This window comes from Salminus brasiliensis, chromosome 13, assembly GCF_030463535.1.
Source record: "Salminus brasiliensis chromosome 13, fSalBra1.hap2, whole genome shotgun sequence".
NCBI classification, from domain to species: domain Eukaryota; kingdom Metazoa; phylum Chordata; class Actinopteri; order Characiformes; family Bryconidae; genus Salminus; species Salminus brasiliensis.
In genome coordinates this window covers 26,738,160-26,759,176 of record NC_132890.1, presented here as the reverse complement: position 1 = coordinate 26,759,176, position 21,017 = coordinate 26,738,160, and the positions used below count along the sequence as shown (strand labels likewise).

The window sequence follows — 21,017 nt, the reverse complement described above, 5'->3', positions numbered from 1 at the left end:
AGTAGAAACTAACAAGGCTTACTGGAGGCCTTGGGCTGTCAGCTAGCAGAAACTAACCACTTACTGGAGGCCTACAGCCTTGACTTCAACACATCACCCTCAAGAACTTACTTTTCCTCAGAATTAAAAGAGGAAACCACTTCACTGGTCTTTTAAAGTAATGTATAAATCCATGGAATTCCTGAGCTGGTATGGTATAGGTGTGGAAGTATGAACTTCATAAAAAAAAAAAAAAATTATTAATTAGATAAAAAGTTAGAAGAAGAAAAATGAACTCTATTATTGGCTCACTTTTCCCATTGGCTCACTTTGCCATTTATCATTCAGTCTTTCTGTTCATTGGTTAACACAAACCTGTCTATCAAATAGGCCTCCTGCTGAAGCTCATGGCATTTGGTGCATTTGAGAGCAACTGATGGATGCCTTGTCTTTTGTTTCCTGACATTGCTGCCACTGGGAAGCAGACAGGAACAGCGAGTGACTCTCATAATTGCAGGCGTCATGCCAGTGACAGCAAAATGAAGGATATTTACGTAATCAAAACATCCCATGCAGATCACCGCCGAGACCAGTAATTAAATGCTCTCTGCACTTTTCAGATCTCTTGTCAGTTTGTCCTGGTTGATTATCAAATCAGTTGCATTCGTCACTTCATGCTTCAACGTTTTTTTTTCGCGCTGGTCCACACCTGAGCTCTCTGCTCCACTTGCTTTGCTCTGGACTCCGTCTGAACTCTTTTGGAGAACATGGAAAAATGCAGCACAGTGGGTCACTTTCCAAGCTCCGAATCGGAGTCCAAACCACGGGCGAGTCCAGCTCAGCAGATGGCATGAGCCAACTGTGTTCTCGCTGAAGGCTAAATCACTGACATCTTGCGCTTCTGACCGTAATTAGTGTTGCGACCATGGCGGTTTCAACCATTCGTTCATTATTTAGGCTAGTTTTCTGGAGGAGCAGTCCAACGGTCATCTGGAACTGTCCTCCCAGATGCGACGGACCACTCGTGTTTGTTTTTTTTTTACTGTTGAACACTCGGTACCTTCCGACCTACCAGCTCAGAAACATGGATGTTTTGGATGGGAGGCTGCAGTTATGTAAGGTCCTCCCAAAAAACTTGGTGGAAAGATATTCCAAATTGCTGGCTTAGCGAGGAGCTGATTACAGCTCTCTAGTGTCGAGGGGATTCGGTTCCTGCATGAGATACAGGCTGGGATAATGAATGAATTTCGGAACCTTTTGTGTGTTTCCAGGGCCCAGGATGTCCACCTAATTACCATTCTCAGTAAGAAATACCCTTTAAAAAAAAAAAAGGGGGAAAAAAAAACCTTAGGCCTGCAATTAGGCTCGCTTCCCTGCCAAAGCCCATATTTGTGCTGCATTGTTTGAGTGCAGAAGGAGAGTTTACTAGTTGCGGTAATGCGGTAGGCGCCCTCGTTTCTCTTTTGCTTTCTGCTGCAGCCTTTGAAATGCAGAGCTGATCAGTGTGTGATTGTGTTATTGCAGATGGCTTGGCAGTAGGACAGGAGGAAAGGAGATCGAAAAGGAAATGAAGGGAGAAAAGATGAAATAACGAAAAACAAACAGGATGAAATAAAGTGGCTTCCACACCGTTTTTCGCTTCCTCTGAAGCTTAGAATCCATCTTCTGCCACTGGGTTATCTTTCACGACCTCTCCTCCCTCTTTTTTTCATTCTCTCTCTCTCTCAATCTGCTGGTGTTCAGGCCTCATCAACATGGCTTTAAAAAAAACATCGCCCACACTCTGGCTCTATTTTTCTGCAGGTGATCATCCTGGAGGACTACGCCGATCCTTTTGATGCCGCGGAGCAAGCAGGGGCGACCCAGAGCATCCCGGAGAAGCCCGTGGAGAACGATGGCTACATGGAACCGTACGAGGCTCAGAAGATGATGGCTGGTAAGACAGCGGTCTAACTTCTCCGTTATCGTGTTTTGCTGCTGTTCAGTTAGCATAGACTCGTTGCGACGCATCGGACACAACATGCACTGACTCACTGATTCACTGAATCACAGCACACCCATTCTACAAGCCAATGGAAGCTCTGGCACAAGACCTGGAGTACAGCTGATCTCTTAAGTGGGACTTTCTTGCTGACCTAATGGATTTTAACCCTTTAAACCTGTAGGCTGACATAGGTCTCTCCTGATACTGCAGTTAATTGCCAGATTATGTTATTTGTTTATGTATATGCATATTTCAGGGTTCTTCTGTTCTTGTCCTGGAAGGCTAGTCCTGCAGTTTGTTGATTTTCCTGCTTAAGCAAACAGTTTGTTGATTTTACTGCTCAAGCACACCTGATTCAATTCGCCAGCTTGTTTAGTGGGTGTATTTGAACAGGGAAATCGCCAAACTGCTGGACGCTGGCCCTACAGGTTCAACATTAAAGAACCCTGGTGTGTTTATACTAGGCCTGGCATGATCAGTATTTGGATGATATATTGTCCCAGAAATAATTGCGATAAATTATATTATTGCCATTTTAAGACCATTTATTACACTGATGTCATATATAGATCATATAATGGCATAATAATGCAATTACACCGTTTAAGGAACAATGAACTATTTGAATATTCAGACTTTGTAATTGGACAAAGAAATTAAAAATATTGTACATAAAACATAAATAAAATGAAAACATGGTTTTTAAACTAAATGTCCACACATTTACTTACACAACACACGCATGAGGTGAAAGTGGAGTGAAAGCTACAGATGTCCTGGTATCCTGGTATTCCCACCTGAATAAATGGTGGGAAAGAATACAGCGGCAGTGAAACTGTATTGCACACTATTATGGTTAAACTTTAGCAGTTAATCTGTGGTTCACATGCTTGCTGAACTGATGAGATGTGGTGGGGTGGATCGCAGTTTGCTCTGTGTGACTGGAAGTGCCATTATGAATGTATTAGTCAGTGGGCGCACTGTACTGTTTTCCTACACGATAGATGATGACGCTGTCTGCTCACAGAGAGCAGACGAGAGAGCACAACCGCACAACTGCCAAAATACATGCAAGTAAACACAATAGGCAACATCGAGATCAGCAAAAATGGTCAAGGTCATGTCTAGGTCAAGGGCATGATTATGGCACTAGCTACAGCAGGCTGCTAAATTTTGCAAGGCGTCTCCTGTAGGCCCTAGTGAAAGATATGGAGACATCCAACTGTGATGCGATGGGATATATTGAATGATGACCATAAATGCCCCATCAGCCATAAGCAAGCGAACAGTCAGTCAGAAAAATGTTCAGGCGTAAGGATCTGAGTCACTTTGACAAGAGCCATATTGTGATGGTAGACGACTGGGTCAGGACATCTCCAAAACATTAGGCAGGTCTTGTGGGGTGTTCGTGGTTCGCAGCAGTCAGTACCTTCCAAAAATGCTCCAAGAAAGGTAAACTAGTGAACTGGCGACAGGGTCATGGAAACCCGAGCTCATTCATAAGATCCATGGAGGCCCTGCTGCTAAACGTTTTGGTGCCAGATACCACAGGGCACCTTCAGAGGTCTTATGGTGTCCTTGCATGATGGAGTTGGAGCTGTTTTGGTGACACGAGGGCGATGCACACAATTTTTAGGCAGGTTTTTTTATGTTATGGTGGATATTGCTGTTGTAATTACAGAGATGGTAAGTCTTTCAGTATGTATTTTGTATTTTTGACTGGTCACCCAGAAGAGCTGTGATTGGTCAGAACGCTCAAAGCACTCAAAACAAGCGTTCTGTGATTGGTTAGAGGCTTAGCTGCTTTGCAGTAATGCTGAAAGAGCATGATATTGTTCATGCCTAATACTCAACCATAGCTGTAATTGTGTGCACCTATTGCGGCGTACCTTTCATCTAGCTGGCCGGTCACTATTGGACCCTTTATTTGTGCCTGTCCTTTTGGCCTGTCATTCTTCCACAGGCAGCTGCTCATTACCTGTTTGTTGTGCACTCCACATTGGCTCAATTAGTTTTGTTGAAGGAGTCCAGAACGCAGGAAATCAGCTCACCTGTCTGAATCAAAACACTGGCCATATGTGGGCTGTCTAGACAAGAATAAACACAAGGCTTTCTGAATGCCGGCTGACGTTTCACTGTAAATACCCAACAGACTGTGAATGTCAAAGGCCTCAAACACACACACACACACACACACACACAAGCAGGCAGTGTAACAAAGCCAGGCATAGTTAATGAGAATTATGATGTCATCTGGAGGAGACATTCTTAACTATCAGGTTCTTTTTTATCTGGCTCTTGGCCGGAACAATAGAAGCCTTTCGAGGAGAAAAGCGTATTGCTCGTCTGAGCTGAAACAATGGCCTGGTTCTCCGCTATTGTCTTCTGCTCGCCGATGTCGTCCGCAGAGGGACTGTGCATGGTTTTTTGCGGCGTGAAAGACAATAGAAGAAGAAAATGAGTGGCGTTTTGCATCAAAGAGCGTATTTGCAGGTTGAGGATCTCTTTCTTAGAAAACCAGACCTAAATGGAAATGCAATAGTTTCTGTTTATGTGTTTCTGTTTTTTTTGGTGATGGCTAAAAGCTTATTTTACACATCATTTGGAAGCATAAGCTATGTCCGAAACTATTGCCCTATTCCATACATGTGAAAATCCAGGTCATTATATAGCACACTATTAATTTAAACAATCTGAACGTCTGTCTTACTCAGAAAAGCTGTGTGCGACTCTTCAGACCAAGCAGCATGATGGATTATGGGCATTCCATGTCCGTTTAGTGTACACTGCTTGTACACTATATATCACGGTGCACTGTGGGATTGTCGTAGTGCACTGACAATTTCGACGCCACTAAAAAATTACGGAACCGCAACAAAGTGCATAGGACACAGCTATAAGTATTTGAACAGTATTACAGTTGTACGCTTTGTAGCTTTGCCAATGAAGCAATAGAGGCAAGCTTTGATGGTGGACTTCCAGCTATAGGATAACAGATATATTGAATTGACCATTTGACAATTATTGTCATTTTTACATAGTCCTTCCATTTGAACATAATTATAAATATATAAATATATAAATGTAAGGATTTTTTATAACCTGGAAGTCAACACAAGGCACTCTGATACCATTTGGCCCAACTTGAGCATCTTGTGTAGTCTATACATACAGCTATACATGCCTGTGTCACAATAGTGCCTCCACCATGTTTGACAGAGGATGCGGTAATTCCTTCCTTGCCCTTTTCTTCGCCATCTGCAAATTATTTTTGGTTAATCTATCCAAAGCATCTCGTTCCAGAATGGTAAATATTTTTTTAATTTTATATTTGAGATTTTTTTTTTTTTTTTACTAGCAGTCCAGTCTAGCTTTATCTTATTATTCATGAAGGCATCTCTTGATTATAGACTTTGACAGTGATACGCATTCTTGACTTTATTGAGCCCAACAGAGATTTTCCTTCCTTTGTTTTTGAAAATGTTTCCGTCTTCACAGAAACAGAAAACGCTTGCGTTAGCATGCTAGACCTGTATGGAGCCGATAGTACCTGATAAAGAGACATCAGAAGACCATGATGCTCCCTGCTCCCTATTTATTGTACTATTAGGATCACATATTTGCACTTATTTACAGTGCCAAATCTGAACTATCTGAATCTGAATCTGAATCCTATCTGTGTTTAGACATTATGTAACCTACATAGTTCACTATATGGGGAGTAAGGAGGTATTTGAGATTCAGCTAGAAGCATGCATGCGTTAGGGATGCACCGATCCGACTTTTTCGGTTCCAGTACAGATACTGATACATAAAACTTTGCATATCGGCCGATACCCGATACCAGTCCGAAATCATTGCTAAATTAATTAACCATATTCCTCACCATGTGGGAGAGACTTAAGGCATCAGGATTGACTTAAACATGACTTTATATAATATGACAAATGAACACATAGATATAATTAAATAAATTAACTTGTCATTTATTTATTTGCACATTTAGTGCAGTCTCACGCCACCAAATTAAAGTGAAAAGATCGGCCTAATTATCTGATACTCGATCCAGCTAATTTTGTTCATATTGGGACCGATATCCGATCCTAATATCGGATCAGTGCATCCCTAGCGTTTCGTAAAGCTCAGTTTTTTGGCCATTCAACATGGGAAATAGCCTTTTTCAGAAATCTCAACAGAGGACTGAGCAAATGCAAATTCAACAATTCAGTTCTTTTATCTGCTCAGTCAGGTCAGTTGGCTGACTGATGTTATCATTCTGTAGCGCTCTGCTCTTTATGTTCAGGGCTGTGTTTTGCAGTGGCCCACGGGAGCAACATTAAAAAGCCTATCTTCTCTCCTACATTCTGCTTCTGCTCTGGTCCTGGCCTCTGACCTCCCTTCAATTCTCCGCTGGATATGAAACTACAGCGCAGCTTTAGTGGCCGTTCTTCAGCTGCATCCCCACTTTCATTAGAGTCCAGCCACGAGCCGCAGATAAGCAAGGTCAATTCCCTTTGCGCCACCGTGTTTGAGCATATGAGGGTGTGTGGGAGTGTTATAACGCGAAGCGTTTTGCAAGCCTGTTACTCACAGTGGATGCAGGAGATCACTGGAAAACCACTAAATACCTCTGAATGACTAGGAAACAGAAACAGCTGAAGTTAACAGGCAACTGTGTAAGGACTTAGCCCGCTAATGATTTAAAGCCCAGAGGAAAATGAATGCCAGTCCGTACATGGGTAATGTAAAAGCATTCGTTTTAATGAAAGGTCAGGGGCACTGTAAATATGCCACTGATGTTTGTAAAAATAAGCACAGCAAATTGCATCACACCACTAAGTTTATACATTGAACATACTGTATAATAGCAATTTGATTTTTTCCAGATTGGGGGTCATTCTGGAATATGTTCTGACTGTACAGATCACAGATGGCGCTGGCAAGTCTTCTTCAGGAATAGCCTGAACAGCCTGAACAGATATAAACTATGAGTGTATTATTTGTGTCATAGAGAACTTTCAAAGCCCTTAGACATGGCTAGGGATACGTAGATATTGGATTTCTGAACAGATGCCAATATTTGATATTTTTCATGGACATAGATGTCGATATAGATACATAAACTTCTATGAAGTGTGGAAATTGAGAACTATAATCAACGTTTATAAGGAGTTGAATATATAAATGCAAACAACCTCCGTAACACCAGTCTGAAATATCAGTCACATCATAATCATCTTTTTACTGATATGATTCTGATAGGGTTTGCAGCGGTATACTGGTTTAGAGTATTTCATGGTAAGAAAGGAAGTTGATGGTCATTGTACTGTGTACATTTGCCTCATACCGGTAATGGAAAACAATGTAACCGAATTCAAAATGCAAAAAAATCCCACCAAATTCTTACTATTTTCAGAGTTTTAAAAACCAAACAATCAATCAGTTCATGGAAAAAATTATTAGCAAATAAATCCATAATGAAAATATCCATTAGCTGGAAACAAAATAGTTCAAAATGCGTCACCTCATGTGCAGCTTTATTTATTTATTTTCAAAAGGGAGACATTTTATATATACTTCCATTCATAAATTGTTTGAACCATAGTAAATATTATAGTTTCCCCCAAAAAAGAGGAAGAATTGTCAAATATTGTATACTGTGATACTGTAAAAAGGACGTGATATTTTCTGAGATGGTTATCATAATGAGAAAATCTCATACCAGCAAGAAATTGAGTTGTCCTTTGTACACTCTTAGCACATTGGTTCTATGTAGTTCTGAAAAAAGGTTCTTAAAAAAAACATATACAGCAGTTTAATGAGTGTAGCTTATTAAAACAGCTAGAACAATTCAATCAATATCAGATCTGAATTTACAAGCTATAATTTGAACTGCTTTATACAGTATGTTCCATAGTTATTATCACTGTTCCTGCCACTTTACAACTTTATTATATTCAGATCATTTATATACATGTACATATTTCACCTTTTTATTCTTTTTGTTCAATTCTATTGTATAGAGTGTTTGTACAACTGTAGCAACTGCAATTTCCCTCCTGGGATCAATAAAGTATTTCTGATTCTGATTCTGAATATAGAAAAAAAGGAAGTAGAACATTTATAATATCTTTTCCATTGATTTATGTATTGATCCTATAACCTTGAGGATTGGTTGGTAATAATACAATATATTAATGCAACAGTAATACATCATCGCTCTTGTGCAAAAACCTCCCGTTTGTTGTTTTGAATTTGAATCTGATTTTTTTTTTTTAAATGTTAATGAACGGACCAATAGAAACGCTCCAAATGTTTTTACATTGACTTCCACTGTTGAAAGTTACAAATTGTTTAGTAGTTTTAGGTATTAGGATTTTTAAAATTCTGCTTTCATTTCGTTCTTTCTTGTTCATTCCAAAACAAAATGTATATCATGACATTTCTTGAGTACAGTAATATTACATGCCATATTGCATATTTCAAAACAATTTGATCTTTCATCAGTTAATACTTTAAGTGGAAGGGATGTGTTCTACCCCAGTTAAGCAGAACTCATTATTTATGTTGAGAACAAAGAAAAAGACTTCAAACTGAGCTGCTCTTCATCCCGTAATCCAGTAATGTAAACTGCCACTCCGCACTGCTGCTGCGTGTGTTGATGGAGTTTCACAGTCCTCAGGCACTGCAGCTTTGGCTGTAGATCTGAGCTGCAAAGAAGTTATTCATAGTGGTGTAACTAAACCGTCTCCAAACAATACCGCGGGGACTGGCTCATTGCCGGAAATGAGACACAGATTTGATTTGCCGTGATGTTTTATTGCTCACCGTCACGTGACAGCTGGTCAGCAGGGCAGTTTCTCTGGCCTGCGTCGCTCTTTCCTGTCCTCCCTCCCTGCTTCCTCTGCTCACAGCTCAACTCTTCCGCCACACCACTTTTTTCCGAGCACACTTTTTACAGCACATAGTTATGGCCCACACCCGAGGAAACCAAGAACGAAACCGAAGTTGGATTGCAGTGTGACGCTTCGTGGGAATATTGTCATCTGAAATATATTTAATATATAATTTTTTAAAATTATTATTCTTATTATTATATATTGTTTGATTATATAGCATTTTAAAACATAATTAATCAATTTAGAATGAATTAATTAGTTAATTGTAATATTGACTAATATAATATATATACATTAGCGCTGGACGATATTTTATCAAATCCGTATGATGATTAATTGAACATCATGATTACGATGAATTATTATTCATTATTAATATTTTTATTATGATTATATAAACTGCTCGAGTTGCTCAGTTGGCTCAGTGTTTTTGCTCTCCTCCATGTTGCTTTCCATGTTTCACACTGGACAGGGCAGAGACACGTGACCACACATGCTGTAGTTTTTAAGGGGACAGTACATGAACATACACAGTGAGGAATGTATTAACAGAATATTTAACAAATCAAAATAACTGACATGGGCAAGATTACATTGATTAGATTAGATTACATTAGTCCTAAATGCCAGTTTCTGTTCATTTTTGATTTGTTGCGCAGCCCTATATTTATATATATACATCTGTGTGCATGTGCATTAATAGAGGGGCTGAATGCTTTGGGGTGTGGGTGTATTATTTACCCCTGCTGTCCTGTTTCAGAGTGTGAACTCTGATCTGCTGTCATACGAAGCAAACCACTATATTGACAGCCCACTCATACCAGCCCACGCCACACACACACACGCACACACACACTCCCTCTCTGGCCCTCTCTCCCTCTCTCTCTCTCTCTCTCGCTTACTCTCTCACTCTCTCTCTCTTTCTGGGTTAAGTGGTGTTCGGAGTTGTCAGCATGAGCCACTTTCCCCTCCTCCTCTCTGGAGGTATTGTGTGAAAAATGCCTCTCAGCCTGGAGGAAGTGTGCCTCCAATTCTGCCCTTTCCTTTCCCTTTCATTCACCCCACCTCTACGCTCACACACACACACACACACACACACACACACACACACACACACTCATGGCGTTATGTGTTGAGGCTTGTCTGAAGTTTGCATGCAATAGGCAGTACTGGCCTTCCTGCTCTGTCCTGCCCTGAGTGTGTGTATGTGTGTGTGTGTGTGTGAGAGAGAGAGAGAGCGAGAGAGAGAGAAAGAGAGAGAAACAAATTGATTCATCCCATGTGAGAATTTTCCCATAATTCCCAGGGCTTTCCCTGTTGCGCAAACACTCGGGATGACTGAGATGAGCAAATATGGCCTTTCCGATCTCCCTCCCTCTGTCTCTCTCTCTCTCTCTCTCTCTTTCTCTCTACATATTTTTTTCACACACATTTCCACACCTACACATGTCCACATGTCCACATGTACACATTCCCTGTGAAGCCTACGTCATTGCAGGTTGTGGACAGTGGGGGTAGAGCTGGCAGATATTGATATTGAGTATTTTACCCATGTATTATGAATTGACTGTATTGGATCATTTAAGTACACATTAAAGGAGGCCCAGGAATGGAAAGCTATCCTGGCATAAGGGAAAGTTCTCAAACTGTGTTTCAGAACAATCCTGACTTAAATTTACGCCCCAAAAATTGACACAAACTAGCGAAAGTCTAGACAGCTTTTTCAGGAGAATAAGCTGTTCTGGGGTACAATAACAGGGCTGTAAGTAGTCTTGTTAAACAACATCTGAGCATTTTCACCCCAAACAGCAGCTTCCATACCCCGTCATCACATTCAGCTTTTACAGTTAATGAAGTTAAGGTGCTTCCTGAGTGTAATTAGGACTGTATTACAAGCCTGATGTTGTCTCTATCAAATATTCCATTAAAATGATTAAAATCACACCAAAGAGAAACACCGTAATACAGTACATATGCTTACAGGACATGGCACCAAAACCAGAGCTAGAAGTGTAGGGACACATAGACACTCTCTCCAGTGTGAAGTGCAGAAGGTAAAGAGATTTAGAGTCACGCCAAGAGCAGAACAAGAGGGAAAAGAATAGCAGGGAGATGAAAGGAGCATAACTTCCGCTGGCTGAAGTCATTTGATGGCATGTCTGCTGAGGTCTGCTCCAGAAAAGTACACTCTGTTTATTTTTGTAGGTGCTGTAATCCATTCCTCTGCTCGCGCTGGCAGTGACCTGTGCTGTACTGGGCAATAATAAAAAAAAGAAACGTACGGGAACGTTCTAGGCTGACTCAGTGGAGACACTTTTAAAGAGACAGGTGCTGAACAAAGGTTCTTTGGAGCGATGCTGTAGAGGAACCACTCCAAAAGCACTCTCTTTTTTTTACAGCAAGGTCCTTCAAAAGCTATGTCTTTGTGTTCTCCTGTAGAGTAGGGGAGTGTGTGTGTGTGGGGGGGGGGGGCAGGAAGGGATGGGAATGAGAATGATAGGAGTGTGATAGGGGTGTAACAGTACACAAGAGTCACGGTTCAGTTCACACAGTGTGTCGGACCTCACGATATGGTAGGGGTATGGTTAACGGCTGGTAAAGGCTAACAGCTCTAGGTTCTCAGATGAATTTTGGTTCCACACAGTCTTTGTCCACCCCATGGACACTTCGTCCGTAGCTTAATGGGCAGCGCGTATTCTCTGTAGAACTGCATGCACCGGTTGTGACATCAATACTGTGGCGGTTCAGTACAAATACACATACCGCTACACCCCTAGTGTGTGATACAGAATGAGAGGAGGCAGGACGTGCCAGGACGGAGCTGGACTGAGAATGGACCAATCCCTTTCATTTAGAAATTAGAGTTCCCACAAATTGAGGAGTCCCACAGGGTTCTAGTTTAGGGCCTGTGAAACTGCTGTGTAACATGGACAGTAGAAACTAACACTCCAAGCCTTTTCTGTTTAAAATAAATAGGTGTATATATAACTTTTATTATTATTATTATTATTATTATTATTATTAAAGGCAGATATTTCTGCTGCTGTGTGTTGTGTGGAGAGCAGGGAAGGAGTGTGTGAGGGTGTGTTTCTTGTTGGTGAGAAAGCCGATAGACATGAATCAGTCCAGCATGATGAGAGACTGCTCTTTCCAGAAGCCCTGAGGTTGTGTGTCCTCCACATGTGGACTCCTACCATTCGCCTTTGTTAAGGCTCCTGACTCATGGCTGACTCACTTGCTCTCGCGCATGCTCTCGCAATCTCTTTTTCTCTTGCTTTTTCTTGCTCTCACTCTCTCTTGCTCTGTTTTGCTCTCGCGCTTTCACTCTCTCTTTTTCTTTTTTTTTTCCACCTTCATCACTTTACTGTCTTCAGTATGAACACGTTCCAGTGTTTTACTACAGATCTCTACTTGTGCTGTTATTTATTAGAGGTAGAGATTTATCTGCAGCCGAGTCTCATTTTCAACTAAGCCCCACCCCCTTCTCTAACCCTCTCTCTCTCTCTCTCTCTCTCTCTCTCTCTCACATCTTCTTACTGTCTCTCACTCACTGTGAATCTGTTTGTTTTTGTCTCTCTTTTTCTCACTTTCCCTTTTTCTGACTCTGAATGCCCCCCCCTCTCTCTCTCTCTCTCTCTCTCTCTCTCTCTCTTCTCTTTTTCTCTGACTTTCCTTTTCTGCTTTTCTCACACTGCACTTACATTCTTGCTTTTGCTCTCTCTTTCTCTTTGGATGCCTCTCTCTGCCCCCCCCCCCCCCCCCCATCCCATCTCTCTCTTTCTCTCTCTCTCTCTCTGTCTGTCTGTCTGTCTGTCTGTCTCTCTCTCTCTCTCTGAATGCCTTTCCCTCTCTCTCTGTCTGTCTCTCTCTCTCTCTCTCTCTCTCTCTCTCTCTCTGTCTGTCTGTCTGTCTGTCTGTCTCTCTCTCTCGCTCTCTCTCTGAATGCCTCATGCCTCTCCCTCTCTCTCTCTCTCTCTCTCTCTCTCTCTCTCTCTCTCTCTTTTTCTCTTTCCTTGGACTTTCCCTTTCTGCCTTTCTCACACTGCATACATTCTCGTTTTTGCTCTCTCTCTCTCTGGATGCCTCTCTCTGTCCCCCCCCTCTCTAGGACGAGCTGAAGCATGTTCCGGTGCATTCTCTTTCTTTTAAGCTTGCTTGCCTGAAGTTAGTTGGACTTTGCTCAAACACACACACACACACACACACACACACACACAGCACACGGGACAGACAGCGTGAGAAAGAGACTTTTCCCCCAGCTTTTCCAAAGTGTGCTTTTTTCAGCAGTGTAAAATGCTTAGTGTGTGGAGCTCCGTTACTGTATCTCTGCCCAGCCTGAAGCCGTCTGGAGGAGTGCATGAGTGTGTATGAGTGTGTATCGATGAAGTGGACAGCCAGGCCACTGCACGCATGCCAATACGTTCCCTCCCACACACTTAGAGATGGACTGCTCTGCTCGTACTGCCGCTACGCTGGCTTGGAAATGTCAGTGCGCTCTCCATCTGGACCCTGCTGGGACCAGCTTTACGTTTGGACTCTAATTAATGAATTAATAGCCTGACAGAGCAAAAGTCACTCAGAACGGGTTTGTGTTGGAGTAACGGGTACAGTGGAGGACTGAGGAGTACTGATGTCTGTAAGCCTGGATTATTTTCAGATCTCTGAAATGATAACATTGTGGGAGGAGGACATTCTGAACTCCTTTATTTTACATAATTCTGTGGATCTAACTCTCTGCATCCTGGCAGTTAGACAGTTGTGCCACCCTGGAGCCCCTGCAGCCTACTCATTTATCCTCTTGTTGTGATGACAGCTCTCATCATCGTCTTTCTGCTGTTTTTAAAGCACTAACAATTGGTTCCAGGCTCACTCTATTCAACTTTCAGAGAATATGCAAAGCTGGATAAGTGTGAACTGTCACTGATGGCCTGATTTGGACCTTCTGACCCATATGGCTAATTAAGAGTAATCCAGGTCTTTCTTGTAGATCAGGTCAGCGTGAAGCTACATCCTTCTAATATCGCTGATTCTCTAGTTTTAGGTCTAGCTTGTATCTCATTTTTGCTGTTTTTCACTTTTTGACACAACGTGAATCTGCCTGTTGTTTTTTTTTTTTTTTTACATTTTCTCAACATTTCATGATGAACCGACCAATAGAAATTCTCCAAAATGCTTCGGAATAAAATATGTTTTGGAGATCTGAGGTTTACTTAATATACTGTATGTGTTGGTACCTGGCATCAGTGGGCATTTTGTGTTTGTGCCAGGATGACTTGATCTCATCTTTTATTCCTGAGAGTCTGATGTGTGTGGTGTGTATATCTGCCTTATTAAAGTCCGTCATTTCTGCTGATTAATGATTAATGATTAATGGCTCTATTAATCTCCGTCTTGCCGGCTGCTGTGTAACTGCACAGTGTCATGAGCTTCTTCCGAACAGGCTGGAATCAGATTCATCCCCACAGTCCCTCTCTTCCTTCCCTCCTTCCTTCCTTCCTTCCTTCCTTCCTTCTGTCCTTCTGCTGGATAATTGTGAACTGTCATTGATGGCCTGATTTTGACCTTCTGACCGACATGGCTAATTAAGACTAATCCTGGTCTTTCTTGTAGGTCGGGTCAGTGTTAAATGATGCTTTTCTGAATTAAGCTGTGAAGCTTCATCCTTCTAATGTCTGTGATTCTCTAGTTCTAGGTCCTGCCTGAACTATTACATGCAGTAGCTCTGAATTGTAGGAGAGAAGGCCAGCGTTGTCAGCAGCTTCGGCTCAGCTAATGATAACACAACGTTGGACTGCGTGACATTTAAGAAAGCGGTGAGCCATTAGCCATTGAGACGTGTGTGTGTGTGTGTGTGTGTGTGTGTATACACACACAAGCACACATACATCGCTAACATCCAACTTCTGTTTGACGTTGTAGGCAGTGCTGTAGATCGATGCCCCTCTTTGCTCGTGAATCTTCGTGCACACAGACCCTCAGCACTTCTGTTTATTCAGACCTCAGAAGGGGATCAATGGGGTTGTGGTCCAGTAGTCTGAGAGATAAAAGTGTGTGTTTGGGGTTTTAAACTGTGAAATTTTGAAAAATTTGATCTGATTGATCTGGGATATTGGCGCAAAACCTCAGCTCTCCCAAATGTCAGCTTTGCAGGAGAAGGAAAAAAGGTCTTCTTTGCTGCCAATGGAAGTCATAATCATTTTGGAGCTTTTCTATTGGTCCATTCGTCATGGAAGCTTGACACAGTCTTAGCCAACATCAGACATCAGAAAGTCGTTCAAATGACGTCTCTGTCACGTTGGTCACTTTTGCACTTCTATCTGAACGTCTGACTTTGACTGAACGACTGAAGACCACCTCTTCCGAGTATTGTGGGCGAATAGCAGAGTGGTCACCTGATTGACTTGTGTTTAGTAGTGTCTAAACTTTTAGCCTATTCTTTAGCCTATATTCTTTAGTCACTCTGGATAAGAGCATCTACTAAATGCCTTAAATGTAAATGTACTAGGACCTCAACGGGACGTCTGTGGATGTGCAGGATGGGTTCACTGTCTGAACATCTGACTAGGACCTCAGCTAGACTAGACGTCTTTTAAAATGCCAAATAATGTCAATAATGGACGTTTAAAAGACGTTTAAAAAAGACATTGCACAACTTCTCCATCTGTGGACATCTTTTGATCGTTTGACAAAGACACTTTTAAACGTGTCTTAGCTCTGTGGGATGTGAAGAACAACATTATGTCTAAAAGTGGAAAGTGGCAATAACAGAGATACATGGTTTTGCCATGATAGCAATTACACTCAGTGATACAGTGTTTATTCTCAGTAAAAAAGTCATTTTAGAATATTTGCAAATAACATTTGTAGAAAAAGTAGTGGTTTTTGTCACTGTGGTCATTAAAACATCTCCAAAGCTCTCGCTATCAGAGTCGAGTATTAATTACAGTTATCATCCAATACCTGCTTTGGTAAACCAGTGCTTAATGCTGCTAAATGAGGTGAGCTGGTAATGGAATTTAACATATCAACTGACTGGGGAAAGAAGAAATCTGGGACCAAGCTTTAACCTAGCTTATAAGATCTCATGTACTTTCCTCTAAATAAGAAAGTCATACTTGTTATGAATATATATGAATATAAATAAATAGTACAGTATATATTTTAATTCAGTTCTGAGATACAGGAAATACACATACATGGATACACGCAGGATGTGTAACCTCTGCATTTTCCCTCTATAATATACTAAGGTCTTTAAAGCCTGTTGTCTCGTTAAAAGTGTCGGTGGCATTTTTCCACCCGCAACCAATTTCTATATGACATTTACAGAGCACCGACCTTCCCTGTCTCTGTGTGCTTCCACTGTGCTTTGAGACTCTCCCTGCAAACTCCCTCGCCCGGAAAAACACAATTATTATTCCAGCGGACTTTAAACATTTACCCAATTCGCACTGGACGCAGCTATAGAGCCCTCTCTCGCATTAATATGCACCCACCTAATATGCACCCGAATGGACACGCCAGCTCTAAACACCGCGAGTCTTCCGGCCCTGCAGTGAGCCAGTCTGAAAATCCTGCTCAAGCTTTATTAGAGTGGAATTTATTAGAATTTCATTTGAGCTTGTATTAACGGTTCAGAATACCAGCAGGTTGGATCGCAGGTTTGGGTGTAGATCGTATCCAAACCACAAGCAGTAAGGTTATCATTCTAAACAGGAAGTATTAAACTCATTAGCTTGATCAAGCGTTGACCAAGTCAGTCAGGGGTCTCTGTTGTTTAGGGTATATCTGTCAGTATTAGCCATGCTTTAACAAAATATTGTGCTGTTTAAGAAAATGTCGTTTTTGCTTGTGTTTCTTTTGTTCAGCTACAAATAATTTGATGAGTTTCGTGCAGAATTTAATGCAAATTTATTAATGAATATCGATATCAATGAAGAGCTGCAAAGCAGTTGCTAACATAACCACGATTGTAATTTGCTGTACGTCAGGGAATGGTAGTGCTACGCTATTAGGGTTTTACAATTTTCTTTAGTGATGTTTATACTAACAAGGCAGCATGGTGGCGCTGCAGGCAATGTCCATCGCACAGCTCGAAGGGCCTGGGGTTGTGGGTTCCATCCTCGCTCCGGTCACTAGTGTTTTTTTGTAAAAAAAACGTCCAAAATTTCGTAAACACGTAAAAACAACTAAATATCGTAAAAACATTTTAGCGCTAGCGTGAGGTGGAAAAGTCAGAATACCGCCAAAGCCAAAATGTGATCCGCCGCAAGCCGCAAGTCACATGATCCTCCTATTAGTTGGCAAGGGTGGCCCATGACTGGAGAACCACTTGGGTCTACGGATGGTCCGATCCTGACACACAGCTTTTCAAAGACTGCTTTCCACATTCTGAAATGCCGAATCCAAGGCTGGTCTGCAGAAAGCCTCTCATCTGTACTCCCTCTCTCAGAGATGTCTGGTGCGGTTGTGCTACCAGGTGTATGGTGGACGCTGTCTGGGTAGCACAGACAGTGTAGCTTCAACCCTCATTAGGTGGGCCAGGCTCGTCCTGCCTGACATCTCTGAACTACACACAATACAGCCATAAAAAGATCGCATAGCAGCAAAGACGTAGGTAACTCTCTCCAGCTTGCTTGTTTCTGTGATTCTCCTAATTACAGTAGCCCAGACATCTAAGGTTTCTTCGAGTAACTGTTGTGGATGGAACCATCCCGGGGTTTCCTCGATGTCGTCAAAGCGATTAAAAGGGTGTGACATCTCAGAAACTCTTTGCAGACACAAATCGAGGTGTAATTCCGTTTTCCGGCAAGTTTTCCTATTGCTTAAATCGACCAACCATCTTAGTGTTGGGCTTTAATGTAGAGGCTTGGTGCAACTGATGAAATTTTAGTAGCTTAAACGAAGAGGCAGTTAATGACAGTTGAAACTAGGCTACAATCGAACTTACGCCCAGCTGGCCCAGCTGGCTACTGGACCTTACCTTTCATATCTGGACACATTACACAGATTTTATACGGCCTGATCCGTGACGCTCGCATTTAATAGAGTAAAGCTGTTTAATTAGATCCTTTACAGGTTTACAGTAATCAGTTAATCAGCAAACTAATTGATTTCCAGATGAATCATTTTGATGCAGCTGTAAATCAGTGTCTCTCTCTCGTTCTCCCACTTTTCTTATACCCTCTCTCCTCACACACACACCTCACAGGCACTGAAAGGCCCACTCATGTCACAGTCATAACGTGATTACATGCTTTGTTGGATTCAGGTCTGCTCTGTGTGTATGTGTGTGTGTGTGTGTGTGTGTGTGTGTGTGTGTGTGCGTGTGCGTGTGCGTGATGTTGGAGAATGGGCACTTTCTCATCGTGCCACAGACATTTCCACAAAATCCATCAGCAGGGAGCTGGAGGCAGGCGGAGTCACCCCCGGACAATGATGGGGTAAACGCCCGGTTGAAGGACGTGCTTCATCACAGTGCGTCCCACCCTACAGGCCTCGGCGTTCCCCGCTGCAGTGTTCTGCTCCTGCGGTGTTTCTCCTGCAGCGCTTTTCCAGCACACTATCCATCTCCAGCTGTCCGTCCATACCCACCACTCTGCTCTGAGTTGGACCCTGGATTTTCTGTTTAGTAGTAACTGCACTAACTACGCTGGATATACCTAAATAGTAGATATACTAAATATAGATATATTAAAGGGACCATCATAAGACCACCACAGACCACATATTATATTGATGGTGACATCAACCCGAACCCTGGACAATAGCTCTAGATAACCTTAGGTAACCCCTCTGTACATTTGTGGTGAGCAGAAATGCTTCTCAGAATGTACAACACGTCCAAACCTGAGGTAGATTTTTGTTGCACAGCTCCAAGAGCCTGGGGTTGTGGGTTAGATCCCATTGTGGCTTCGGTCACTATTTTGCTGAGGCACACAGATGGTAGGCGTCAAAATTTTGTACCAACAGCATGAATATTTGGACCCAACATGCCTTGTGTCGATCACACATCAGCCTTTTGAAGCATGGATACTTAATTACTAGTTAGGTACACCTACCTTATATCTGCACGCATTGGCCATTTTATCAGAAACACTGGTTATACATGTGCACACACTAGAGTCTAATGTCCACCACCCAAATATTGGTGTTCACCCTGACGCTGGCCTGACTTGTGTTTAGTAATGTCTAAACTTGAATAACTGAGGTTATTCTTGGGTAAATAGCAAAGTACTTTTGTAAGTCGCTCTGGATAAGAGCGTCTGCTTAAACGTCTGTCATTGGTGGTCCTATGGTGGACACTGATGGTCTGGGTAGAAGGATACAGTCAATAACTATAAAGCTATAAAACACACCTATATGCTAGGTGTTTCTGATAAAATGGGCAATGAGTGTAGGTACAGGATAAAAAACTGTTCCTAATTTATTGGCAACTCTGTATGCGTTGACGTAGGAAACATAATAAATTGAATTGAAGGTTGGAACATCGCCTGCATGAGGGCCTCTTTTTTTAATGCTTTTTGCTGAATATCTGAAATGACCTTCAAGAGCATGACATTTTAAATTTCCCTTTTTAGGTATCCATAAAGCAAAACCATAACCATGACCATAATAGCTCTCACTGGCCCATCGAAATGGGCTCGAGTGGGCCTGAAGGGTGACTCATTACCATTATGTAAAGGCTAGACTCTCTTGGTGGCCTGACCGGCCTGTGCACGTGAGCTTATTAACCACATCCATTGTGACAAGGCTGCCCACATTTCTAGTGAATTATGAACCTGTGGAGAACTCGGACATGCACCAACCCAGTCATTTATCTGTATGCCTAGCTGTCGCTGACTATGTTGATGTCCATTCAGCTGGACGATTGGGCATTTCCATTACCTTACCACATTGAGGGCCAGCCAGCACCTTCAGGTAATGTTCACATCAGGCATCAGAATAATGGACAATATGATCTTAGTGATTTTGAGCGTGCCGTGATTGTTGGCTGCTGATCTCCAAGGGTCTTTAGAGTGTACACAGAATGATGTAGGAAAGAAAACACATCCAGTAAGTGGCAGGCCTTGTCAATGAGAGAGGTCAACAGAGCATGGCCAGACTGGTTGGAGCTGGTAGAAAGGCTATAGCAGCTCAGAAAATCACCTTGGGTTCCACTTCTGTCAGCCAAGAACAGAAAGCTGAGGCTGCAGTGGACACAGACTCCCCAAAACTGGACAACAGAAGGCTAAAAAAAACATAGGCTGGATATTCTGCTGAGACTCACAGATTGAAAAGTGCTTCTAGGAGGGCAAATGGTGAAACTGGACAGGATCATGGACACCAAAGGCTCAATGATGTGATCCTTGGAGGCCCCACCTCACAACTTACAGGACCTTGTTCCTTGGGTCTTGCGGAGTCCATGCCTCGAAGGGTCGGATCTATTGTGTTGCCCTGTGGGTGGTGCTAATGTTGTGGCAGATCGATGTATATACTGTATATCTCCATCTACGCTTGTGTTTCCGCTGATGAACAGGGAAAGAGCTAGCGGGAGTAAGAGATGGGCCTGATTAAGTATTGATGGTGCTATTAATGTACAGATGTGCCCTATAGCGCTAATCCAATAACTGCTGCATGGTTTGACTGTCGGAGACGTGGCTCCTCTGGCAGAGAGCCGTCACGTGATTGGCTCTGCCTGTGTAATTGACTATATGAATTGATTTTCTGGTTTATGTGATTTAGGGGGATGTGTGGGCGGGACGTGTATATGTGTGTGAGTGTGTGTTTGGGGTGGTGGATACGGGATGTAGCTAGAGCACCTGTCTGTGATGAAATGTCTCCATCAGGCTTCTGTAGTTGCCCGTGATCAATCAAATGTGGAAATGTCACTGGATGTTCAGGGTGAAATTGGATTGGGAGGATAGAGGGATCATCTGTTCCCTATCTACTCCTCTGCACTCTCTCAGTCCACAGAGTTTTACTGTGTAAATGTGTGTGTGTGTTTGCTCTCCTGCAGTCTGGGTTTTGAGGATCATCTTCATGTTCCTGGTAGGTAACCTGGTAGGTCCTGTAATAGCTAGCATTCTGCTGCCCTGTTAAAACCTTGTATCTGCATTTTCAGTTTTTCACTTTCTGACATTGATGTGTGAATCTGGCAGGTGATCTTTACATTG

The 21,017-nt window shown here is 42.3% G+C and overlaps 1 protein-coding gene across 3 annotated transcripts in view; it reads left to right on the top strand.

Moving 5' to 3' along the window:
* The window catches only part of LOC140575524 (SH2 domain-containing adapter protein F), a 168,138-nt gene that overhangs the window by 37,281 nt on the left and 109,840 nt on the right, over window positions 1–21,017 (top strand). For all 3 annotated transcript variants that reach the window (XM_072695885.1, XM_072695883.1, XM_072695884.1), the window contains exon 2: window positions 1,783–1,915. In XM_072695885.1, coding sequence (XP_072551986.1) covers window positions 1,783–1,915 — 133 coding nt within the window. The remainder of the gene's footprint in view (window positions 1–1,782; window positions 1,916–21,017) is intronic.